The sequence below is a fragment of the Pinus tabuliformis genome, chromosome 8 (genome assembly GCF_031772625.1).
Source record: "Pinus tabuliformis cultivar Carrire ecotype Pingquan chromosome 8, CPIR1, whole genome shotgun sequence".
In the NCBI taxonomy this organism is placed as follows: domain Eukaryota; kingdom Viridiplantae; phylum Streptophyta; class Pinopsida; order Pinales; family Pinaceae; genus Pinus; species Pinus tabuliformis.
Window position 1 is genome coordinate 1,217,440,817 of NC_142294.1, and position 27,350 is coordinate 1,217,468,166.

General features: G+C 41.0%; 1 protein-coding gene across 1 annotated transcript in view; it reads right to left on the reverse strand.

The window, feature by feature from the left end:
- The window catches only part of LOC149239767 (cytochrome c-type biogenesis ccda-like chloroplastic protein), a 413,709-nt gene that overhangs the window by 380,130 nt on the left and 6,229 nt on the right, over positions 1–27,350 (reverse strand). The window contains exons 2-3 of the mRNA XM_089373524.1: positions 6,552–6,639; positions 4,542–4,700 (exon numbers count right to left, since the gene is read on the reverse strand). Coding sequence (XP_089229650.1) covers positions 4,542–4,700; positions 6,552–6,639 — 247 coding nt within the window. The remainder of the gene's footprint in view (positions 1–4,541; positions 4,701–6,551; positions 6,640–27,350) is intronic.

A 27,350-nucleotide genomic window follows, 5' to 3' on the forward strand; every position in this document is an offset into this window, starting at 1 on the left:
GTCCCCAGGCTCAAGAGGGAGGTTAGTCAAGAACCATATTAGGTGGTTTCAACTTCTAAGGGAATGGCAGGTTCATGGTACATCTGTCAAATGGCACATGTAATGTGAAATAATGATGGAACAGATGGAGTAATATGGAAGGCTCCAAGCCAAATGCCATGGTACAAGGGTAGCTATAAGGAAGGAAGCCCACACATGGGTGTATAGATGTAGGAGGGAGTAATCGTGGTACATGAGTTACCCCGGCCTTAGTTTTTCCACCCATCTTCATATCCCTTTTGCCTTTGATTAATTTTTCTTCATAATTGTTTGAGGCTCCAGGGGATGAGAGCTTGATGTATAGGATATAGTAGTAGTTACCTCTGTTTAAGGTGGGGCATTTCATTTCCCACCAAGCGTTGGGACAATCATGGGTTCCTTAAAGTGGAAGGGGGTCATCTAGGGCCCATAGGAACCAAGGTGATGACTATAAATAAGGGTAAGAGCTCATGTTTGGTTTTTTCCCACGTGCTAAATGTGTATGTCCCAGCCATCTTTTGCATTTTGTGGTACATTTCCTATTGAGAGTGGCCAAATTATGCTTTTTCTTTTCTTTTTAGCTGCATCAACTTCTAGGGCATCATTTCAGGGTCAACCCAAGGTGTGGACAAGGGGAGGGGGAGGCTAACCCTATGTTGACCTATTGGACACATGTGGACTTGGATGGGAAAAGAGATGAATGGGGCTAAAATGAGTGGAGAGGAGTGATGTATATGGTGTCGGGAAGTGGGACCACGCAACCAAAATCGGGATTTCCCGTGTAGTGGTAGCCCTAAAGCTAGTGGCTAGTAAAGGAGATCCCACGAGACTAGGATACAAGGCTAACCATGAAATTGGGTAGTGGAGACAAGTGTATAGACCTAGCTCACTCTTTTCGCTGAATTCCCCCACCAATCCATGCCCAAAAGTGTCCATGATAAGTAAGCAAAATGACTCAATTACACCAATGAAAAGCCATACCTTCGAGATCGGGAGGCCCACCTTCAAACATACGGTCAAAATAGATGGGTGAGGGACCACATGGCTATCTCGGGTGGTAGAGATAATGGCACATCAAGATATTTGGTGGCTGCAAGTGGCTACTGGTTGGCGGTTGAGGACCATATAGGAGAAAAAAATTCTCCTATGCATACTACCCATAGGTGGTGGGTAACATTAACCACACGCTATGGAATCATAGTCTAATGCGGAAATTTGTTCCTTTCAGAGTGCCCCTAATATTTATATCTATGAGAATGACTATGCTTATGATAAACTTCAAAAACATGCATTTGTTGGCTAGTTACCATTAAGAAAGGCCCTAAAAAGGGTTAGTAAATCCTAGGTAAGGGAAAATTGAGAATCCCATGAGTGGAAGGTAAAAGAAACCAAGAATGAGGTATTTATTCTTCCACTCCATTAAAAAAACATGCAACATTGAAGTTCGCCAATTTGGACAATAGATCTGTTGAAGGACATTAACGAACTTCTCTTGGTGAGATGAAATATTTTTGGATGATGAATTAGCCAAGACATAACAGTTTGAAAAGAAATGTAAGCCTATATGATGGATTGACCTATGTGGATGGATGCTAGGACAATGTTGGAAAGAGTAACTTTTGAAGTGAGAGTGAGCGCCATGGTTGTGGACCATGTTGGTTAGTTGCAGTGTTAGGAAGGAAAAGAACTATGTCTCTTAATGTCCTCCCTCTTGAGTTAAATGTGGGTTGTCGAAGCACATGTGTAGAAGAGTTGATTGTTGGCTTTTGGGGTTACCTCAAAAGTGTTCACAATGATTGCTTCATGAGATTTGGGGTACATGGTATATGATCCAGATCAACCCCAGGATGGTTCACAACGGATTTGCTCATTGGAGATGGCTTACTCAAAGGTCATTTGACCACAATTAATGCTCACAAGGAAGTCTTCCTTAGGGCATGAAATATCTTCAAATAGCTTGGTGACATTCTACATGCTAGCCACATGGAGAAAGTTGCTTGCTTAGAGAATGTCATGCACTATGTTAACCCTCTTCCAATCGGGGTACTCCAAAACCTTTGACCACACCATTTGTAATCCCAAATGTGTGCAAGTGATAGCCCTATAAGGCCATGTGGGTGTGTTACGTGAAAGTATCTCCTGGATCCCTGATGGTGGACGGTCATGGCCGGCCTTTTTAGCTCCATTTTCATGGTGCTTGGTTTTATGGCACTACTAGTGTCCCCCTGGTAAGTCCCTTACATAGATGGGCATTCTTATGTCCAAGGGTCGTATACGAGCATCATGGAGGTGGACCTACTAGGGCTCATGATTTATGGGAGCACTTGTTTAGCCTTATAAAGGTGATCGCTTATTATACTTTCCCCTCATTTTGACTTTATTCTGGCACACCTCTTTGTTCCCCACATTGACCATCTACATATGTATGCACACCTCTTTGGCCATGGCCATCATTCTTCACGACAGTGTCACATTTCACAATGCAACTACAAATTCCAATAAGTCACCGAAATATTCCTCAGCTTTGGCCCTAGTTGTCTCTCTCTAGATCATCTTAGAGATTTCAACAATTGTCCCTGTCCTGTCAACAATATCCATTGCCCTCAATTCACTAGCTGATTTCTTCTTGAGATACCTGATAAACTTCTCCGTTGTCTTGGCATTTTTACCGTCTTCTTCTTTGGGTGAGAGGATAAAGAACTCAGTCTCCTTGATTGCAATTTTTTTCTCTGCTACTAAGGTCATATGCTCCCGGATGCTTTTTACTTCAAAAATAATTTCATCCCAAATAATGTGCCTAGCCTAGATGAGAGACACATTACCTTTTAGCTTATTTTTTAGTTCTTTGATCTCCTCGTTTGCAGTCTCTAAGTTTTTATTGATTTGCTGCACATTTTTCCTGCCTGACTCAAGCTGCTTCTCCTTTTGTGTGAGTGCATGCTTGGAGTTCTCCAAATCAATTTGCACCTTTTGAGCTTTCCTTCTAACAGTTGCAATTCAGCCTTGGTTAGTTGTTTGGTGGGATTCTGTGGGTTTTTTGGTACAGTCATTGCACTGTGGGTTTTTTGGTAATAGAATGATTTAAAAAGCCATTTGTGCTACAAAGACTAAGAGAGAAATTAAAATACATATCTGGCAGCAGTGAATCAGCACCCTGAGTCTCTCACGTTGAGCAGTGGCCAAATCTCCAAATCCATGCCACAAAACTAGTAAATCTCCTCCGCTTGGGCAGTGGCAAACACCTCCTCTCTCCACAAGGACAAAGGGCAGAAGTTAGAGTGAAAAATGAGTGAAATTTCGCGCTTTCCTCACTTATGCGCGGCCAAGATAGTCTCCACAAGTTTATCCATCGACTCCCAAGATTATCGCAATTTTTATGATAAAATCCCGATTTTTTCGACTTTCAAAAAATTGGCAAAAAATCGGCCAATAAAATTGGCCAGCTCAAAAAATCGGACTTTGCCGATTTTATCGCGAGTTTATTCACACTGGTCTTGAGAGTCATATAAGCCCCTAGAGGATGTACAAAGAACCACAATGCAGTACATAAAGACAACTTATGCTGATCTAAACTGAATAATAGGAAACAACAAGTAGAAATCATAGTCAGAGTACCTCAAGCACAAAAACAAAGAGTCAATGGTATCATGATTTGAATAAATGATATCGCAAGACTGTTCTTTGGCATTTATTTCATCCCAGAAGTTTGTGACATAAGAGTAAAGTAACTTATTATGTACCCACAAGATTGGAACTAACTTGTGGTACAGTACAAATACACTAACAGAATGGTACTGGGATTGCAGAAAATTTTGCAAAATGCTATGGAAAATGTGAAAATGCATAAATTTGAAAGAGAAATTTAAGCAATAATGGGATTACCTACATGTCAATGGCTTGGAAATAGCACATAGGGGTGTCACCATGCTTCAGATCACTCAAACACCTTGGATGGGAGTTCAAAGGGGAATTATAGGTGGGAAAAAACCCAAAGAAGTCAGAATTGCAAAACTCTAAAATTCCCTAGTCTTTAGGCTCTGATACTAATCAATATGAACATGGTAAACGATGTGAAAATAACCACATGCAAGAAAGAAAACAACAACAGTATGCAAGCACTGGATGGGATTGTTGATTTACACATAAATGATAAAAGTACATAGAGTTCGAAAAAGAATGGCATCAATTATGTATTTATGATTTTCTAGGTCTTTTAATGAGCAATTTTTACGTAGAAAAAATGGTTGGGTTTCAAAAATTACCATTTCTTCCAATTAATAGTAAATAACCACATTTTCAATTTGAATTACAACCAAAATTTTATTTTGAATATATTTTAAGTTTTTAACTATTAATTCCATGGGAACTAGTAGAATGGTTATTTCAAATTATTTGATAAGACAATTCTGAAGAAGTATGTAAGGGCATTGATTGTGGACTTAGAATTATATAAGGAATTAGTTTATAATATATATTTCTTATAATGACTACTTTAAGAAGGAAACTGAAAATTAGAAACCAACCTGCGATCATGCCAGTAAGCATTCCAACAGAAGAGTGTCTTTGTAACAATGTTTCGAAGAATCTATCACCTTCCAATCCACAAATCTTGTTTGCTAACAGAAGGCCAAAGGATGATACCTTAGCACTCTCCTTTTTTATTTTGATTGTCTTTTTAAATCCTGTATTAAAGAAAAATGAAAACATCAATGTAATGCCAGAATTGTGTGTGCTCATTCAGTAGATATTGTAGTTACTATATGTACCAATATCTACTAAATTACAAAATGTCACTTGACTTATTTGACAAATTAACCTACAGAGGACGTTTCTTTTAAGTATCAAGAAATTAAATGAGTAATAATTATTTGATATGAATTATAGTTGAGACCTAAAGGCATTGGAATTTAACATTTATTTAAGATATTATATGAATTGATGATTTTAAGGATATCCATGAAAAATGAATATATGGTATGTCACATCAGAAAATACCTATTTGAAGAATGTAATGTATTTTGGGAAAAATGGTAAGAATATGATCAAAACCAAAGATTGAAGCAACATCCTAAAAAAGAGAATTTGATTTCATCATTTGATCTCCTTTAGTCAAGAAAAAGTTAAGAGGTCAGTAAAGCAAGAAAGCACAAGAGAAATGGGAACCTGAATAAAAAGCAAATACCAGGAAGATCAAATCCCGAACAAGATAAAAATTAAAATGCATGCACCTACCTTGTATATTAAAAAACGAAAGCCCCAAGGATTAGTTTGATTGGTATATGCTTGTGCTAAAGTCTACAAAGGTCTCAAGATCAAATCTCATCAGGTCCTTTGGGGTTACCAGCTGACTATGCCTCCAGAAATTCCAGGGAAGAAAGGAGAGAATTCCCTAAGATCTGGCCTGGTACCAGCACTCCCATTCTTCAATTAAGTGTGTGTGAGGTTGGGATGAGATTATTTCCTCAGAATAAATAAATAAAAACTGAAGCCAAAGAACATGAATGCTTTGATAATTATGCCATCCTACTATAAGGTGTAGAATTACCATCATGTTGTGACTCTGAATTCCAAACTCATCCAATCAATCAAGAAATAAAAGGGAACAAAATAACAAAAGGTAACTGAGTTCAGGTGAAGTGCAGCAACCACAAACAAAACAAAATAACATATAAAGAAAGGTAACTGAGCTGAGGTGAAGTAGAGAAACCAAGAACAAAAATTGTATAAAGACATAATAAAATGGCTGACAGCAAAATGTGAGCACATGCAAATAAAATCTGAAGTATGAAATAGATGATTGGGAAATCAAAGTGAATCTATGAATTGACAGTAGTAATGGGCCTCATAGAAGGACAATTGAGCCAGAGTTCTCAAACCTGCCATTCAGACTCATATAACTGAATAGTAAATGCAGGGTTGTCTTCATCCACCACCAACTATTTAAACTCATTAAGCCTTCAGAAACTTTAAAAAATGCAGGATGTTCATTTAATATCAGATGCACATCTATAAAGGAATATGCCTTTTTTGTTTTTTTGGAAAATGCTTTATATATTACTTCAGATAACATATAAAGAAAGGTAACTGAGCTGAGGTGAAGTAGAGAAACCAAGAACAAAAATTGTAGAAAGACATAATAAAATGGCTGACAGCAAAATGTGAGCACATGCAAATAAAATCTGAAGTATGAAATAGATGATTGGGAAATCAAAGTGAATCTATGAATTGACAGTAGTAATGGGCCTCATAGAAGGACAATTGAGCCAGAGTTCTCAAACCTGCCATTCAGACTCATATAACTGAATAGTAAATGCAGGGTTGTCTTCATCCACCACCAACTATTTAAACTCATTAAGCCTTCAGAAACTTTAAAAAATGCAGGATGTTCATTTAATATCAGATGCACATCTATAAAGGAATATGCCTTTTTTGTTTTTTTGGAAAATGCTTTATATATTACTTCAGATAACAAATACGGCATCAAATGAGAATTGTTTTTTTATCATTGAAACTTTCATAAGGCATGAGGTAACCTTGCTTGCCATCTAGCGACCTTGAATTGCCTCTTGAGCACATGAGCGTACTTGTTGCGCCATTCCAAAATTTATGTACAGACGCCATCTGGATTCAGAAACAAATAAAAAGATCAGATGAGCAGCGACAGTAACTCTATTGAGATGTGAATGCCTGAGAGAAAATTATGATTTTTTCCCTTAGAAAATGCAATGCTACTTCAATTCCACCTTAAACAACACCCAAAGAAGAACAAACTGATAAAAGACATTATCTGTTGCAAACACATTGTCAGTTGAATGAGCACATACTTACTGATATGCATTGTCAGTTGAACAAGCACATATTTTCATCAGAAAGAACAAAACATATGGAATTTTTAGCATGCAATTGAAACAGGAACACCCTCTCAAACATGTAATCTTGTGGAGTTTGAAGCAGGATCACATTCCCAAGCTCAGCGGGGTCCTATAGTTGATCACAACAGCCATTGTTGATCATTTTGCCCATATGGAAGTTACAGGTGATTACTATCAGTAGTAGCAATGGTCATTTCAATCATGTTTTCGTTGAAAGTGTTTTTGTTGAAAGTCAAGAAGCAAAGTTATAAAAGTTATAAGAAAAATAAAATAGGTGAATAGACGCATGCTGCTAGCTCATATCTTGATGAGATGTGTTGGAACTTGGAACAAGTAAATCAACATTATCTCACTGCTTTACAATTCATACGAAATCTTTGGAATCTCTTCAGTATCTCAACCAGTAATGATTATCTTTGAGAGAACTGTACAACAAACCTACTATACAACGCATCCCATTTAATGAAACTCCTATTACGCCTCATATCAGCATGGGTACACATAAGTTTTCACATTATATTTATCACCATTGTAAGCCCAAGTTCACAAGTCTAAAGCCTTGTAACAACCATGTGAGTCATTCTATTACGTGTCCCGGACTTGTGATGGTCAACCATGGCTTATCCTTTTGGACTTAATCCTTGGTCTCTTTGTCTTGTATAGGATCGGGGGATTTTGGATGAATCCTAGGGGGACTCATGGTATTAGAGGAGCCTTGCTTATGTAGGGTTGATCACCAGTGTATAGACCTGTGCAGCCCGCATGAAGGCGCACCTATGTCATCCCACATGGTTATGACTCATTGAGTCTATATGTGGCCTTGGCTTTGGTGCACTATTCCTCAGACAGTTCTCAACATGGTTGTCTCAAAAAATCAATTTCACATTTCCCAAGGCAATTCACATTTCTCAATGCTTGTAGTCCCGAAAGAAAAAAATTCAACTTGTTCCCAAAATGCTCAAATTGATGAGGAGATGACATGCAACATTGAAATTTTTCCAAACAGTGAATGCATGATGCAGTTACAGGGGATCAAAGTTGGTCAAATGGTACAAGTCGCTTCTAGGTGGCTAAACATGGGCCAGATTTGTCAGAATGGTGCATGCATTATATTGAAATTGGTCTACAAAAAGAGAGGAACAAAACCCATGTTTCAGCATTCCCAAATTCATAAGGGCGTTATGTTGAAGAAAGTGTAACTAGGTTCGGTCTTCATAAATGTAATTTTGATCTTTGTATTTGTAAAAGAAAAAGAATTATTATTTTTGTCATTTATAAAAAATGGGTTTCTTGCCCATTTGATAGGTCAAGCACATATTTAAGTGCTTCTAGGAAAGTCAAAGAGTCAATGTAATTGTTGAAGACCCAAGTGGGCATGTTACACTATGTAAATCTATGTATTAGAATCAAAGAAATAAGTCAAAAGTGATTCTCCAAAGCAAAGACAAGTCTCCTCTTCAAGTTGGCTAAAGAAATGAATTTTTGGTGCACTTAAAGTCAAGTCAGCCTCACTGGCTCAAGTCGGCCCAAATAGGAGGGACAGTCTCCTATATATAGGGCAGTTCAAACTCACAAAAGCATCATCAAGTGATCTCTGAAATCAACGAGAGAAAGAGTCAAGAAAGAAGTGTGAAAAGGAGCAAGAAGGTGCTTCTAGGTCAGTGAAGGAGAGAAAGGAATCCGAGTTTTGGAGGGTTGTTTTGGGGCCTAATTCTGTCACACGTGTGAAGTAAGGAGGGTAGTTCTGCAGTCACATCAGATCCACAAGTGCAGCAACATAATAGAGTTCGATTGGGCTAAGAAAAGACTCCTAATAGGCCTCCATCTCAAGCGAAGTAGGTCTCACCTAAAGCGAAGAAAAGAAAGCAAGTAAAAGGGTCCATTTCAAGCCCTAGATCAGCCACATGTGCGAAGAAATCAGAGCTGCAGTAAGGTTAAGAGGATCAGCCTCTAACTTGAAGATATACCTCAAGAAAAGCCTCATTCTCTAGTCTAAATATCAAGGAGAAGGAAGACTGCCAAGCGAGGTTGAGACGGAAAGGAAGACACTAAAATAGAGGTCTCTAAGGAGACATAGGGTTTCTGCAGAAAGTGCCATCAGTTGTCGGAAGAAGAGTGAAGGAAGAGGCCAGGGTGCAGTGCAGAAGGAGGCATCAATTAAGGAACAAAAGAAAGAGAGATTGTGTCTTGTGCTTGGAGGATCTACTTATCAAGGGTCTAGGGTTTGGCATTTGTCAATTGAAGCTTCAATAAGAGAAATTTTGCAAAAGGGTTTTCCCCTCTAGGAGAGAGAGGTTTTCCCTTAGCTGAGAGCCAATATCTTGTGTTCTTGTCTCTTTTGTTTTGGTAATTGTTTGATGCAATAAGAAGATTGTGCTACTAAGAAAAAGTAAAAAGTACATCACAAATAGTTATCATTGTCAGAAGAATCTCATCCTGCCTAGATGCCCTAGATTCTTCAACATGGTATCAAAGCTAAGGTGACACATCAAGGAAGGGCATCTCAAGAATACATAGAAGAGTGAAGCATCAAGATCAAAAAGCAAGGACACACAAAGGTTGAAGCATCAAATCTACAAGCTAGGGTTACAGATCCATCAAGAAGGACTACCATCCTGGGAACAAGGAAAGAAGAAATCCTTCCATCTAAAGGCATCTACAAGAAGAAACATCCAAAAAGAGTCTGTTGATTTCTGGTAGCATCGGATGTGCTCTAAGTCTCAAATTTTGCAGGGAGGCTTAGACACATGTATTCCACAATACCCAAAATCATTTTGGGAAATTCCACCCGGAGACAGTTTTATTAAAATAATTAATTATTTTTAATGGGTCCCTAAGTCTAAACTTAGGAAATTAAAATAATTAATGGGTATTAATCTAAACTGTGGGTGTAACTTCTAGAAGAAGACGAAGATCGAGTCCAAATGATCTGAGCCATTGATTAGAATCTAATCTGGGTCGTTGGTTCTCAACTGGAGGATTATAAGAAGGACATCGATGGGCATTTGGAAAATACACCAAAGGTAGATACTCAGTTACCCGAGTAAGTTCGATTTTCTCACTGGTCGAAGTTCAACAAGAGAAAATCGAATTAGAGGGAGAGTTGCAGGTGAGAAGGAGAGAGAGGGGGTATCAGCATCAGTTTGGAGGTCAGGAGCACAAGACGCAGACCAGGAGGACAGCGCAGAGGCAGTGTGACATTGGGATAGTGTAGTTCTCACGGCAGGGGATAACACAGTGAGATGCAGCGGGGGCAGCAGGTCCTCTCCTAGCTCAGAAACTCGTTGAGAAGTGTCTATAAAAATTCTCACAGAGAATCCTCTTCTATTATGTTGGTTGTATCTTGTACATGGGATTTTTGCTAAAGAATAATAAAGAAACCCTCATCTGTTGCACTGGTTTTCCCACATTGGGTTTTTCCAGGGACATTTGTCCAAAAATAATTGTGTCGTTGTGTTGTATCTTTTTCTTGTTCAGTTTCTTGTTTTGGCATATTATCATTAAATATTGAATGTTGCAGTTGTATTTACTTTGATATTTACCGTAGAACACAGTAAATAACTTGTATGGTTTAACAAGTAGGAAAAGTCATACTAGTTGCTGCAGTAGGGATTCTGGGTTTAGGAATTTTCACATGGTATCAGAGCAGTAGATGAAGTAAGAAGAACAAATCGAAAGACACAACACTGAACGAAGAAGGGAATTCAAAATTCATGCAGAGGCAGCAATTCGAATCCCCAAAGGGTTTGCGTAGTTCAGGTTGAAGGGCTGGATTTTCGAGGGAAATCTCTCTCTGAATGAGTCGACAAAGAGGTAAGATTCTAGATTGAGATTTGTCAGCGGTAGAGGGAGCAGCACAGCAGAAGCTTAAGCAAAGAGTTTTTCTGGTGGGACGTAGTTTTCTGCAAGCAGTTGCTAGGGCAGGATAGTGTCAGAGATCATTAGAAAAATAACAGAAGATGGAAACTCAAGATTGCTAGTTTTTCGTAGCATCGGAAGTGCTCTAGCCTTGAAAATTGGTGGAGAGGCTAAGGCACATGAGTTCTAAAGAACCCATAAACCGTTTGGTGAAATTCCACCTGAATTGTATTTTGTTAAAATAATTAATATTTTTAATGGAGTTCCTAAGTCTAAACTTAGGGAAATTAAAATATTAATGGGCATTAATCAAAATATGGGTGACAATGATCTAGAAGGTGGATCAAGTCATGTTTTAATCTTAGTCGTTGATTAGAGACTTAATCTCGGTCGTTGAAGACTCAACAGAAAAGGTATAAAATGGAGGCTTGGGGTTCATTTGGAAACACAGAGAAAGAGAGAGAGAATTGATTTGGACTTTGATTTCTGGGGCTAGGAAGCTGAGAAATTCGAACTAAGTGATCATTCAGCAGCAGAGAGGCAGAGAGAATCCGGGAGGACTTTCTGGAGAATACTGACAGAGAGGCGAAGAGAGCTTGCAGAGAGGCAGCGTAGTAGCCGGGAGAGCTGATGCTGGGCCAATCTGGGCCCATGTAGTCCTTACGCAGAGCCAGAAGGGCCAGCGCAGAGCAGAAAAGTTGCCTGTCATGCAGAAGCCGGAACTGCCGGGTGAAGTGAGGTAAAACTCACTCATATTTTCCGCCAGTATTTTTCTTTGCAAGGGATTGCTAGATGAGCATCCTAAATTTGTATTCAGATATTTCCCCTGCATATTAATAAACCCTTAGAACTGCTACACCGGTTTTCCCGCTTTGGGTTTTTCTAGGGACTATTGTGTCCAAAAATAAGTGTGTCCTATGAATCTTCTTCTTCGCTCTGTTTTTTGTTTCATGGGATCAAATATTTAATTAGTGTAGGCTGCAAAAGTAATTTGCTTCAATATTCAGAAGAATAACTTGATGAATGTAATTTAAAAATCAAGTAGGTGAAGTAGATTCAAATTTGCTACAGTAGGGGTTCCTTCGAGTCTAGGAATTTTCACAAAGATGTCTCCGAATTATCCTCCAGATTAGAAGATGAATTTGCATGCTTAGCAAGTTCAACGTCAGCAAATGTTTGGTACATTGATAGTGAGGCTTCAGCCCATATGACTGGAGTGCGAGAACATTTCTCAAGCTATCAAGAAGAACAAATGGACTTCCAGATTACTATGGGAAACAAAACGAAGTGTACTCCAGTAGGGACAGGCACCATAGCATTTCAGACGAAAGCAGAAACCAGCATCCGAGCCACCAATGTTCTACATGAGCCTGGGTTAGGAATGAATCTGATTTCAACGTCCCAGTTACAAGACAAGGGATACGATGTATACTTCATTGGAAAGAAAGTATATGTTAAGCATCCAAGCTGGAAGAAGAAGAGACAAATTGGAGTTGGAAGCAACAGATTGTATAGGTTGCAGCTCGAGTCTCCAATGGCACAAATAGGCAGCAGTCATAATGGTGAAAAGAAATTGAATGAATTATGGCACAGGCGAATGGGACACTTACACCATGGAGCACTGAGGATGCTCGGAGCGACTGTTACATGAGTTCCAGTCCTTAGTACTGAGCATGATGATTTATGCAGAGAATACGTACTAGGGAAGTACGCTAAAGCAGCTTTTTCCAGAAGCAACAATAGAGCAGAATGTGTATTGGGATTTATATACTCAAATATCTTTGGTCCAATGTCCACAACAACTCTTAGTGGTGGCGAATACTTCATCACTTTTATTGATGATCACTCTAGAAAAACCTAGATCTATTTCTTAAAGACCAAGGATGAGGTCTTTGACCAATTCAGAGAGTTTAAGGCTCTCACTGAAAGCGTGACAAGGAAAAAGATAAAGGTATTGCGTTCAAATAATGGTGGAGAATATACGGAAAAAGACTTCACAGATTTCTACGCAAAGGAGGGCATCAAAAGAGAGTGGACAACTCCATATAATCCGAAATAGAATGGAGTAGCAGAGTGGAAAAATAGAACTATTGTTGGGGCAGCAAAAGCTATGTTATAGGATCAGGACTTGCCTAGATTCTTATGGGCAAAGGCTTGCAACACAATGGTATATATCCAAAATAGAACTCCTCACAGAGTGTTGGGGAAGAGAACGCCCAAAAGTGTCTTCATTGGGAAGAAGCCGGAAGTAAGTCATCTCAGGATATTTGGAAGCGTGGCATATTGTCACATTCCAGATGAAAAGCGCAGAAAACTGGATCAAACTACAGAAAAGGGGTACCTCGTAGGATATAGTGAGACCTCAAAGACATACAGAATCTACATTCCTAGCAACGGGAAGATTGTAGTGAGACGGGATGTGAAGTTCATGGAGGATAGAGCTTTCAGGAAATCTCGAGAGATGCCAACAAAAGGTCAGTCAGTAGATGTTCCATTAGTCCAGCAGCAGCAGGGGCAGCAAGGAGGACAAGCAGGAGGACAGACACCTAGATCGAGTACAGTGACCAGTACCAACATTTCCTCAGAGGAAGGAAATCCAGGTAGTTCTCAGCAGATGGAACGACAAGACCAGGAGGAGGAGTTGATTGAGCCTCCCACCACCAGTGGTAGAACCAGCAGGGAAGTACAACAGACGCTCAGAAACACAGAGGAGTTTGTTGGAGCTCCTAGAACCAAGAAGTGGCAACATAGACAGCCTGACAGATACCAGGCCTTGGTAGTATAGGTTAAAGAACCCTCTAGCTTTCAAGAATTCATTCAACGCCAAGTGTGGGTGGATGCCATGGTAGAAGAGAATAGTTCTATCATGACTAATCATGTCTAGGAAGTAGTACCTAGACCAGAGGATGAATTAGTTGTAGGATAACGGTGGATCTACAAGATCAAGTATGTTGCAAATGGCAATGTAGAGACGTACAAGGCTAGGTTCGTGGCAAAAGGGTATGCACAGAAACAAGGAATAGACTATGAAGAGACCTTCGCCCCAGTAGCCCAATATACCTTCTATCAAATCCATTATATCCCTAGCAGCTCAAATGGGATGGGAGATTCACCAGATGGATATCAAGACAACATTTCTGAATAGGGTGATAGAAGAAGAGGTGTATATAGAATAGCCTGAAGGCTTCAAACGCATGAAAAGAAAACTCATGTGTGTAGATTAAAGAAATCCCTGTATGGGCTCAAGCAGGCACCCAAAGCATGGTATGGTTGGATTGATAGTTACTTGCAGCAATTGGGATTCGTCAAGAGTGATGTTGATCCCAATCTCTACTATTTAATGGTAGAGAATGAGCCACTTATTTTGGTATTATATGTGGATGACTTGTTTTTAACAGGGTCATCTAGGCTCATACAAGACTGCAAGAAGAATCTTGAAGCAAAATTCAACATGAAGGATATGGGGTTGATGCATTATTTTCTAGGGTTGGAAGTTTGGCAGAAGAATGGGGAGATCTTCCTTGGGCAAGGAAGATATGCTATAGAAATTCTGAAGAGATTCAGAATGCAGGATTGTCAGCCCATGGCTACTCCCATGATCACCAACTGGAAGAAAATAGATGCATTAGGAGACAAGGAGGTGGACCCCACCTTTTACAGACAGCTCAGTGGGTCACTCATGTATCTGGTCAACACTAGGTCAGACATTTGTTACGCTGTCAACACCCTTAGTCAGTTCATGGTGGAACCGAAAAGGGTGCATTGGGTAACAGCTAGGCACATTCTATGGTATGTGCATGGAACAGTCGGATATGGGTTGAAATGCTCTTGAGGGGATGACGTCAGATTAAATGGATTCACAAATGCAGATTGGATAGGTAGTTCAGTAGATCAGAAAAGTACCTCTGGGTACTGCTTCAGTGTCGGATTAGGAATGATCTCTTGGTGTAGAAGGAAACAGAAGTCGGTAGCTCTCAGCTTAGCAGAAGCTGAATATATGGCAGTCAGCACAGCAACATGCAAAGCTATATGGCTTAGAAAACTGCTTGTGAGTTTATTTAGAAAAAGTATGGAAGTGAACAAGATTTACTATGATAATCAAAGTTGTATCAAACTCTCTGAGAATCCAATATTTCGTGATTGGTTGAAACACATTGATATTAGATGTCACTTTATCAGAGACTGTGTTCAGCGTGGGGCAGTACAATTGCAGTATGTTCCCACAGGAGATCAGATAGCAGACGTACTCGTAAAGGCTTTAGGAAGAGTGAAGTTCATTCAGTTCAAGGAGCATATGGGTATGGTAGAGAATCCGTGTCACTAGCAGAAACAGGGGATTTCTCAGTTACAGCGACAGGGAATGAGAGGTAGTTGCAGTGTAGATGCAATGTTGATAGTGGCAGGGTCAGCAGCAGTACAGATGTAGCATTTGTGTAGTAGTTGGTGGGCAAGGATGTCAGACATCAGCAGCGCAGAGGGAGATGTTACAGAACAAGGTGATGATTCGACAAGTTGCATTGCTAAAACACATTCCTTGCTAAGAGGGAGTGTTGATTTCTAGTAGCATCGGATGTGCTCTAAGTCTCAAATTTTGTAAGGAGGCTTAGACACATGTATTCCACAATACCCAGAAATCATTTTGGGAAATTCCACCCTGAGACAATTTTATTAAAATAATTAATAATGGGTCCCTAAGTCTAAACTTAGGAGATCAAAATAATTAATGGGTATTAATCTAAACTGTGGATGTAACTTCTAGAAGAAGACGAAGATCGAGTCCAAATGATCTGAGCCATTCATTAGAATCTAATCTGGGTCGTTGGTTCTCAACTGGAGGATTATAAGAAGGACATCGATGGGCATTTGGAAAATATACCAAAGGCAGATACTCAGTTACCTGAGTAAGTTCAATTTTCTCATTGGTCAAAGTTCAGCAAGAGAAAATCGAATCAGAGAGAGAGTTGCAGGTGAGAAGGAGAGAGATGGGGTATTAGCATCAGTCTGGAGGTCAGGAGCAGAAGACGCAGACCAGAAGGAGGACAGCACAAAGGTAGTGCGACATTGGGATAGCGTAGTTCTCACACAGGCGCTGACGCAGTGAGACGCAGAGGGGGCAGCGAGTCCTCTCCTGGCTCAGAAACTCGTCGTGAAGTGTTTGTAAAAATTCTCATAGAGAATCCTCTTCTATTTTCTTGGTTGTATCTTGTACATGAGATTTTTGTTGAAGAATAATAAAGAAACCCTCATCTGTTGCACCGGTTTTCCCACATTGGGTTTTTCCGAGGACATTTGTCCAAAAATAATTGTCGTTGTGTTGTATATTTTTCTTGTTCAGTTTCTTGTTTCGGCATATGATATTTAAATAGTGAATGTTGCAGTTGTATTTACTTTGATATTTACCATAGAACACAGTAAATAAATTGTATGGTTTAATAAGGAGGAGAAGTAATATTAGTTGTTGTAGTAGGGATTCCGGGTTTAGGAATTTTCACAGAATCTCCATCAAAGATCCTCCATCTTCAAAGAGAGGCACCCAAAGATCAAGGCTCATCATTGAAGATCTCCATATCTACACAGTGAGAAGTTTTCATCACCAAGCAAATCTCTCATAAGGCACCTTGAAGGAAGCATCTTGAAGAACTCCAAGATCTAAGAAGTCAAATCATCAAATCTTCAAGGAAGCAGCAAGATCTCTTCACAACAACTCTCTCAAGTAAGTATTTTTATGTCCTCTTCTGAACATATCAAAATGTCTTTTTGCAAGGAAAGCAACAAATTGGTTGGGACTGCTAATTTCCTTGCATGGAAAAAGAGGACTGATCTACTTCTCAAAGAAAATGAACTTATGGACTACATCAAAGGGAATGTCATTGTTCCTGCTAAGGAACAAACTCAAGCCCTAGCAAAATATAATAAGGATGAAACAAGGGCTCAAAGGATTCTGATAGAATCCATCAAGGACCCTCTCATTCCTTATGTTTCCAAACTTGAAACATCTAAAAAAATCTATGATAAGTTGGTGGATCTATTCTTAGTTATTACAGCTGGAGAAGTGATATCATTGTGTAATAAATTATATAAAATGAAGATCTCCAAGGAAGAAGGAATAGCTCCCTACTTCATGAAGGTCTTTGAGATGAGAGACCAACTGCAAGAACTAGGAGAAGTTATGTCAGACAAAGAGATGACAACTATGGTGCTCAATGCATTACCTGAGGAATGGGGCAACTTCACATCAAGTATATATGCCAAGAAGGAAGCCACCTCGTTGAATGAACTTTGGTCTCTATGCAAAATTGAAGAGACTCAACTCAAAGCCAAAGATGATGTGGGATCAAAAGAACAAGCATTTTCTGTTATGGCCAAGAGAAAAGGAAAATTTGGCAAGTTTGGTCCACAGAGAAAGGGTAAAAGAGATATGTCCAAAGTCCAATGCTTGGGCTATCAAGAATATGGACACTAAAAGAGGAATTGTCCTAAGTTCAAGAAGGACAACAATAAGAGGAAACGAGAGGAAGCCCACATTACCCAAGAAGTGAAAGAAAAATATAAGAAGCAGAAGAAGGAAGCTACTTTGGATCTCTACTATGACCGAGATCAACTTCTTCACATAAGTCCCCTTTATAGTTTTGGGTATCATAGGAACATGTAGCAGTAGGATGGAATGCTTGACTTATGAGAATGGCAATTGTGTAGATACTAGAGATAGCTTAGATAAAGAAGATTCATATAGAGAAGATGTAGCCATTGAATGACCTCATGAATGCATAAAGAATTGATCATGATCAGAAAGAATCATCTTAAGAAAGCCACAATCACCATCAGAAAGGAGCATTTGCAACATGAGGACTACCACGATCCTCTGGTGAAAATTTCAATAGAGAAATCATGACTTTCAGGAAAAAGCAGATGCCTCGATAGAAATTCCACTTATGGGGATTCAAGAAAGGATGATATGTAGGCAAAGAAATATGTAGCAGAGCAAAGAAGATTGAAAGTAATCTCAATTAAGGAAGCTGTCAAAAAAACTGAAATGATCAAGGAAAGAACTAAGATGAGGTATGCATCTATGTTTTTCAATTAATTCATGTCATCATTTGTATTAATGAGCATTGGGAATTGCTCTGCAAGCATGGTCAAGAATAAGATAAGATCTCTTTCATTAAGATATGCATGAAGACATGGTTCACACACTAAGAAAGGTCAACATGAGAAATATCCTCATATGAATTATGAGGTGGTTGACAAAAGAACCTATAAAGAAGCATATAGGAAAAGAGATCAGGGATAAAAGGACACCATGGACACTAGAAATCAACATCCGATAGATCTGTTGCAACATCTCCCGAAAGAAGGCTTGAGAATTCTGACAAAGGAAGAAAAAGATCAAAGGACCTATCATGTCCCTTCTCAAACACATTTGTAACAGGGTGCTGCTACACAATTTTGCATAATTTTGGCTGAGGAAGAGAACCCATCATTTTCGACTTAGGGACTTAGGAGGCAATTCGACTTTATTTGGTTATTAGTGGAATGTGGGGGCCACACACATGGGAGTATGAATTGGCCAATTCGAATAGCTTGGAGGGAAAGTCGAATAGGTGGATGGAGGGGCCCACATGAGGCTAGGGAGGCCCAAGGAGTTATAAGGAAGGAACAGCTCTCATTTTGGATTCATTCTTACACGTTGCAATCAAAATTACTTGACTATTCACTCTATTGTTTAGCTGAGTCAATCGGTTGTTTAGCCACGAATCTCTCAAGCAGGAGATTCAACCTCTACTTCGGGGAACCATCCGTGCCCGCCCTAGAGAGGCAATTCCATAAGTATTTCAGGAGTTCTGGGAGTGTGTTACAGCACTACCATTCAACCACAACAGTGAATGCATATTTCTGGATAGCTATCAGTGATCAAGCATTTGCCGAGAGAGTTAGAGGATTGGGAGAGAAGCAAAGGGCCAACCTTTCTTGCGAGTTTGGAGCCAGCATCCCATCAGTCTGATTTACAGTTACATGGGCTTGCGCAGAGAGCCATCACTAGGCTCACGTGGGAGTTGGAGGAAGGAATTGTAGATCTGGAGCTGGCCAGGAGAAGTAGGAGATCACTTGGAGGGCCATTTGAGGAGGATTGTTGGAGTTGGGAGAGCAGATATTGACAGGATCAGTCACAGCAACAAAATTCTAAATTGAAGGAGGGCCAAGCTGTGAAGAGTCAATTTTTTAAGGTTGGAACCAAGGGAAACCCTTTCTAGGTTTTGCTGGGTTTTGGGCAAGGATCAAACTCTTAAATTTATAGAATTTTCTGGGTAGATCTAAGGAGTAAAATAGGGGTCCCAACTCAGCTAGCAGCTAGAGGAGTTAAGGGGAATTTGGGCCAAAATTCTGATTTCAACATTTGGCCAATTCCTTCGTGGGTTTTTTTGGGTTTAGGTCAAGGGGCAAGGAGCTGAAATCTCATAATTTTATGAGCACTGGAAGCAGTGGTTGCAGCCCTTCGAAGTCAACATACAAAGTAGTTTTCTGCAGCAGCACAGTTCAATTTGGTGCAACAATTGTAGAAGCTTCAATTCAACATTTTCTAACCTGGGTTTTGTCATTCTTTTCCATTGAGACAAGCCCAGGTGCACCATTCTATTTTACTATTGTATTTGCTCCTGAAAAAGTAATAAAATGGCTCAGCAGTTCTCTATTTCCAGTGTTTCCATGGGTGCTTAATGTATATTTCGTTTTTCTGATTGCTGGATTGTTTGCATGCTTTGTATATCACTTACATTCCTGTTTAGGAACATTACAGTGGTATCAGAGCCATAATCTTGGCTCAGCCTATGGGAAAGATTAGAATCAAACAACATGGCGATCACCTGGAATGAGGTGGTGAGGATACAACAAATGATGATTGATGTGGGGAAGAAATTGATTCATTCCTCAGTTGGGAATCTGGACATGATTGCAACTGATGTGGAGTTATTGGCGAAAAACTGGAGGGCATACCAATCATTGGGTCATGGCATTCAGGCGTCCCTCTCTTTTTGGGAATTCTGTGAACTAAGGGGTATGCACAAACCAATGGAAATTCAGTGGGATTTTGCTAGGATGATGAGAAGTATTAAGAAAAAAGATGAAAGAGTAAGTATTAAGAAAAAAGATGAAAGAGTAGTTGAAGGGGCCATGGTTGGCAAAGAGATAGTTGAGCATACACCCATTGATGAGGTGTCATCCATTGATGAGGTATTCGAGGTTGTGACCGAGTTCTCAGGTGATAACAATGCACCACAGGTTGGTGAGGTGTCGGAAGACAACTCCACTGTTGTTGAGGAGCCGATAGGTACAAAGGCCTCCAGATCTATGATGGAGTTGCCAGACGACAGTCACCTACAGCTCACTGGTGAGCATATCGTGCATATTGGGTTGTCTATGGAGGAGCAGTCAAAGGCTCATGTTGAGCCCGTGATGGAGGAGGATGTGCAGCCATCCCTTGGGCTAGCCATTGATGAGGGGCAGCATAGAGGTCACGCATTGGGTTTTCAGCACAGTGCACTTCAGAGGCCCACTGGCAGGGTCTATAGCGTTATCAACCCACCCTTATGCGTTGGATTGAGGGAGGCTGAGTTGTCTAAACGTACCTGAGGGGGTGGACAGGTTAGCATGACTGAGCTGAGCATGATACCACATCAGCTTGGAGGGCTTGTTCCTTCCATAGAGGATTACACATTCAATCTCTCCTTTGGGATTGGATGGCGAGAGGAACTGAGCTTGTACTTGATGGAGCAAGTTAGGCGGTTGGATACATCCATGGCCACATGTTAGCAGAGGCCATGGATTACCAAAGGGACACAAGGGTCGAACTAGGTTTGGGATCCAAGTGGGATTTTCCATCACATCATAAAGCTGGTAGGTGATGGTAGTAGCTATGGGATGGATTTGACACTTGAGCACACCCACATTTTCAAATCTCCATCAGAGCCCCAATCAGCACTAGTGACAGGATGGTTTGACAGGTAAGCAGACAAATTTCATGAGTTGTCTTGGCATATTGATGGTGCGTGGAGTCACAGGGTGACTAGCTTACTCTAGCAGGAGCTAGTAGGAGGAGGTGGCATCGATAGGCTATCAGACAGGGCATTGTATGGAGAGAGTGCTCTCTTACTAGCATATGGGACGCAGGGACTATTGAGGATAGGCGCAATAGTGTCATTTTCGTTAGCATGTGGGGAGTCGGGCCGCTCAGGTCTTTCAGAGCAGATGGGGGGATGTAGCCCACATCATGGAGGGCGTACTAGCAGAGAGGTCGATATTTTGGCCCATGCAGGATACTGTATGTTATAGGGTGGTACAACAGTGGGAAATGGTACATAGGACTACACAGAGTTATGTCATAGTGTCTAGTGTTATGTAGAGGGATGCAGTATGATGCATACAGATCCAACGTTAGGCCATAGTATCTAGTGGTGTGCGAGGCTATAGAGCGAGGAACAGGGGCCTGCAGAGGAGCATGGAGATGTAGGGTGGTGTGTCATAGTATGTTGGACTGCGCTGTGGAATGGGAGTGCCTCACATCGCATTGAGTACATGAGGGGAGTGACAAGTATAGTGACACATGTGAGACCCAAGCTAGTATAGGATGGCATAGCCGTAGCTGAGGGTATCCAACGGTGTACAAGGGTAGGCCATGGTGTACAGTGGCATGTCCAAGAGTACTAGGATGATCATTGGCATGCAAGGTTGTATAGTGCTTCACAACGAGTTCATGGAGTGTTGCCTCCAGGGAGACCCTTGGACGGAAACACTGGGCATACCTTTGGGTGTAGTTCACCCAAGATCGACGCGGACATAGATGAGTGATAATTGATGGTATCCGCAGGGACTCACACGCTTGACCCTCTTCTACATCCCTCACAGGCACAGTCGATTTTTCTGTCAACTTTCTGCACTTTGGGCATGAGCCACGGGGGACGAGGAGCTCACCTAAGATATTTGGGTGAGACTCAGTGCACTAAGGGGGAGACTTTTCAGCAGTGGCGTTGGGTTGGTGCGTCAGTTGACAGCCACAGGTTGGGGAATGAGGTGATCATCTGCAGGGGTGGCATATCGTTCATCACCGAGCCTACGTCTAGGGATCTAGTCCCGAGGGAGACATGTGTCACTCTTTTCCTAGAGCATGTCGGGACCGAGCATTAGCAGAGGACGGCGGTTACAACTGAGTTAGTTTCCCAATATGTGTCCGGGCTCCAGACCTTATATTGGCACATTATCGAGAGGGCGAATGGCAGACCCAGGGGAGATGGTTGGCAGGGACAGGAGGGATCCACATACCCTGAGTCGATTATGAGTATCGGATACCCATCTTTTGGTTGCATTCAGGGGGTAGCTCTTTGGCACACGTGGCTTCCAGCGATCATCAGTACTACACAGTGGCAGGCACATGGCAAATTAGCATGCATCAGATTAGCACACGATATATGGAACCTATATAGTGATCACATGAAGGGACTAGAGACAAGGACCAAAGGGATTCCATCGGTTGACAGGGCTATGCCGCAATAGGTCTGGCTATGGGATGCAGGGATTCAGTTGATCATAGATCACTCATGATGAGCGGAGTCATGGCAGAGAGTGATATAATTCGCTCTTGGGATGATACATGGGGGTTCACAGAGGGTTTCATCATATGGGGAGGCAGACATTCTTAGTTACTGCAAAGGTTCGAAGTTAGATTTGGATGGGTAGGCCTGGGTGCCATGGAGATGCCCAGGCAGGATGTGTCTCGCCTCTTTTAGTATTCCACCATCGAGTTCCAGGAGAGGAGGACACTCACTACGCACGATGGGGAGTATGACATAGTCAGAGTAGTGCAGCGTCAACATGGTGGCACCACTCTGGGACTAGCAGGGAATTAGGACATCACAACTATTCACAGCTCAATAACCTTTAGGGATGTGCCGGCTATTGCAAGAGGAGATCATACAGATCTTACATTGGGCTTTAGCGAGTCACTGATGGAGCAGGGGACTTCTGGTACTTTCACCAGGCAAGATAGTGAGTAAAGCGAGGGGAGCATCATATTGGACAGGATTGCCTGGGATCCTCGTATTGAAGGATTCTTCCATATCAGGATAGTGCAGAGGTCAGGCATGATCCAGTGGCACATCTGGGACCCTGGCACATTTTGCAGTGATAGTGGGGAGAAACAGTTAGAGAGGTTGCTTGCTCAAGCATTGCTTAAGGACAAGCGATTTTTGGTGCATTGGAAGAGCTTGTCGGATGAGGATGCCACCTGGGAGGGTGAGCACATTTTGGAGCACCCAGCTGTGAGGTTGCTTGAGGGCAAGCAACATTTGGGAGGGGAGGATTGTCATGTCCCTTCTCAAACACATTTGTAACAGGGTGCTGCTACACAATTTTGCACAATTTTGGCTAAGGAAGAGAACCCATCATTTTCGACTTAGGGACTTAGGAGGCAATTCGACTTTATTTGGTTGCTAGTGGAATGTGGGGGGCACCCACATGGGAGTTCGAATTGGCCCATTCGAACAGCTTGGAGGGAAAGTCGAATAGATGGATGGAGGGACCCACATGAGGCTAGGGAGGCCCAAGGAGTTATAAGGAGGGGGAAACTCCCATTTTGGATTCATTCTTACACCTTGCAATCAAAATTACTTGACTGTTCACTCTATTGTTTAGCTGAGTCAATCGACTATTTAGCCACGAATCTCTCAAGTGGGAGATTCAACCTCTACTTCAGGGGACCATTCGTGCCTGCCCTAGAGAAGCAGTTCCATAAGTATTTTAGGAGTTCCGGGAGTGTGTTACAACACTACCATTCAGCCACAACAGGGAGTGCGTATTTCTGGCTAGCTAGAGAATACGCAAGGGGAGTTTGGAGCTATCAGTGATCAAGCATTTGCCGAGAGAGTTAGAGGATTGGGAGAGCAGCAAAGGGCCAACCTTTCTTGTGAGTTTGGAGCCAGCAGAGCCAACATCCCAACAGTCCGATTTACAGTTACCTGGGCTTGCGCAGAGAGCCATCACTAGGCTCACGTGGGAGTTGGAAGAAGGAATTGTAGAGCTAGAGTTGGTCGAGAGAAGTAGGAGATCACTTGGAGGACCATTTGAGGAGGATTGCTAGAGTTGGGAGAGCGGAGATTGACAAGATCACTCACAGCAACAAAATTCTAAATTGGAGGAGGGCCAAGCTGTGAACGGTCAATTTTTGAAGGTTGGAACCAAGGGAAACCCTTTCTGGGTTTTTGGCAAGGATCACACTCCTAAATTTATAGAATTTTTTTGGTAGATCTAAGGGGTCAAACAAGAGTCCCAACTCAGCCAACAGCTAGAGGAGCTAAGGGGAATTTGGGCCAAAATTCTAAGTTCAACATTTGGCCAATTCCTTTGTGGGTTTTTCTGGGTTTAGGCCAAGGAGCAAGAAGTTGAAATCTCATAATTTTTTGAGCACGGGAAACAGTGATTCCAACCCTTCAAAGTCAGCAAACAGAGCAGTTTTCTGGGGCAGCACAATTCAGTTTGGTGCAACAGTTGTAGAAGCCTTCCGTTCAACATTTTATCACCTCGATTTTGTCATGCTTTTCCATTGAGACAAGCCCAGGTGCACCATTCTATTTTACTATTGTATTTGCTCCTGAAGAAGTAATAAAATGGCTCAGCAGTTCTCTATTTCCATTGTTTCCATGGGTGCTTAATCTATATTTTGTTTTTCTGATTGTTGGATTGTTTGCATGCTTTGTATATCACTTACATTCATGTTTAGGAACATTACAGGACCCTTGACACCTGGAAAGGCCTTGGAGATCTAAACATGAAGGATGTTGATGATTCAAGCCAACAAGATGTCATGATGGAAATCCATCTCGTAAGGTACTATTTGATTTAATATTATTCTCTGATTTCCTAAATAACATCTGGATGAGTTCATGCAGGGCTACTGAAACAAGAGTTGTAAATGTAAATACAACTAGCATTTATTTGGTGGATGGAAATTCCTAAAAGAAACATGATGAGGAAGGAGTAGCCATATGACGAAGGTTCCAAATATGTATCAAGAAGGCCACTTTCCATGGAAAAAGGAATGACATGACAAACTAAGAAGGAAAGTGATTAATGACTGATGCCCTACAAGGAAGAAGCTCGACTGAATTTCATGACATCAAGGAAAGAAAGTGATCAAGCAGCTAAAAGACCCACAAAGAAGAAGTTGATGAAAAGGAGAGTCCCTAGTTAAGAGGGAGCTTTGACAAGTCCCTAATTAAGAGGGAGCTTGGGCAAGTTCCTGGTCAAAAGGAGCTTGGGCACATTCCTTTATAGGAATAGGCATATCTTCCCTCATTGAGAGGGAGAGATAGACACAACATTCTTGTCTTCACTTGGGAAGAAAGAATGGAGGATTAGGTAATCATCTGGCATCCGATGTTCTTTGAGGATGTGTAGGGCATCCAAGATAAGAGTAGGCAAGAGGACCGATACTCTTTGAGGACTGGGAACCCAAGATAAGAATAGTCCTAGAAGGTCATACTCAGTGAACACCGGTGTGGGTATGTACCTTGAGAGACAATGATGAAGGTGTTTATAGTCATTGGTCTCACCAACATTGTGCTCTTATCTAATGAAAGATAGAGTTGTTAGTCAAGGCCTTATTGTGAAAACAATGTTGGTTACTATGATGCTATAACAAATGGATTGCTAATCTGATTTCTCTTATGTGAATTCTTCATATTGAAAATGCCCAAACACCTTGCAAAATAATTTATGAATACCTCCCCAGTTAAGAGGGAGTGTTGAAGAAAGTGTAACTAGGTTCGGTCTTCATAAATGTAATTTTGATCTTTGTACTTGTAAAAGAAAAAGAATTATTATTTTTGTCATTTATAAAAAATGGGTTTCTTGCCCATTTGATAGGTCAAGCACATGTTTAAGTGCTTCTAGGAAAGTCAAAGAGTCAATGTAATTGTTGAAGACCCATGTGGGCATGTTACACTATGTAAATCTATGTATTAGAGTCAAATAAATAAGTCAAAAGTGATCCTCCAAAGAAAATACAAGTCTCCTCTTCAAGTCGGCTAAAGAAATGAATTTTTGGTGCACTTAAAGTCAAGTCGGCCTCACTGGCTCAAGTCGGCCCAAATAGGAGGGACAGTCTCCTATATATAGGGCAGTTCGACCTCACAAAAGCATCATCAAGTGATCTCTGAAATCAGCGAGAGAAAGAGTCAAGAAAGAAGTGTGAAAAGGAGAAAGAAGGTGCTTCTAGGTCAGCAAAGAAGGAGGAAGGAATCTGAGTTTTGGAGGGTTGTTTTGGGGCCTAATTCTATCACACATGCGAAGTAAGGAGGGTAGTTTTGCAATCACATCAGATCCACAAGTGCAGCAACATAATAGAGTTCGATTGGGCTAAGAAAAGACTCCTAATAGGCCTCCATCTCAAGCGAAGTAGGTCTCACCTAAAGCGAAGAAAAGAAAGCAAGTAAAAGGGTCCATTTCAAGCCCTAGATCAGCTACACATGTGAAGAAATCAGAGCTGCAGTAAGGTTAAGAGGATCAGCCTCTAACTTGAAGATAGACCTCAAGAAACGCCTCATTCTCTAGTCTAAATATCAAGGAGAACGAAGACTGACAAGCGAGGTTGAGAAGGAAAGGAAGACACTAAAATAGAGGTCTCTAAGGAGACCTAGGGTTTCTGCAGAAAGTGCCATCAGTTGTTGGAAGAAGAGTGAAGGAAGAGGCCAGGGTGCAGTGCAGAAGGAGGCATCAGTTAAGGAACAAAAGAAAGAGAGACTGTGTCTTGTGCTTAGAGGATCTACTTGTCAAGGGTCTAGGGTTTGGCATTTGTCAATTGAAGCTTCAATAAGAGAAATTTTGCAGAAGGGCTTTCCTCTCTAGGAGAGAGTGGTTTTGCCCTTGCTGACAGCCAATATCTTGTGTTCTTGTCTCTTTTGTTTTGGTAACTGTTTGATGAAGTAAGAGAACACACTCTAATATTAATAACAAAAGATCATGCTAATAAGAAAAGGTAAAAAGTACATCACAAATAGTTATCATTATCAAAGGAATCTCATCCTACCTAGATGCCCTAGATTCTTCAACAAGTTAGAGATCTAACAATTGGGCATGATGACGTAGAGAGTGATAATCTAGCAATGTAGGGCACTATTTGGGTTAATGAGGCCAACCACAAATGAAATCAAGGCAAATCTCAACAAACCCAGGTGGAAAACATGCAGAATTCATTGAGGTGTTGGAGAACCAAGCAAAGGGGTGCCAAGTGGAATTGTATTAGTCATTTCAAGTCATGGCTAGCCATTGAAAGGGTGAAAGTAGAACATTGGAGGGCCTATGGACCAAACGTTAGCAAGCGGACAATTTTTTAGTTGTTGCAAAGTCAAAAGATTCCTTCTTCAACTAAATAGAAGTCTTCTTCAAGCAAGTTGAATTATTATGGACCAAATCGAGCTCCAAGGTAGCCATTTGAGAAGGACATTGGGCATCCAATGAATACGTTGAGCAACATTAGACCACTATTCATCTTTTCTTCTACTTTTGGGTCAATGCAAAAGGAACATTGGACTTCTAAGGGTCCTGTGAGTCAAGTCG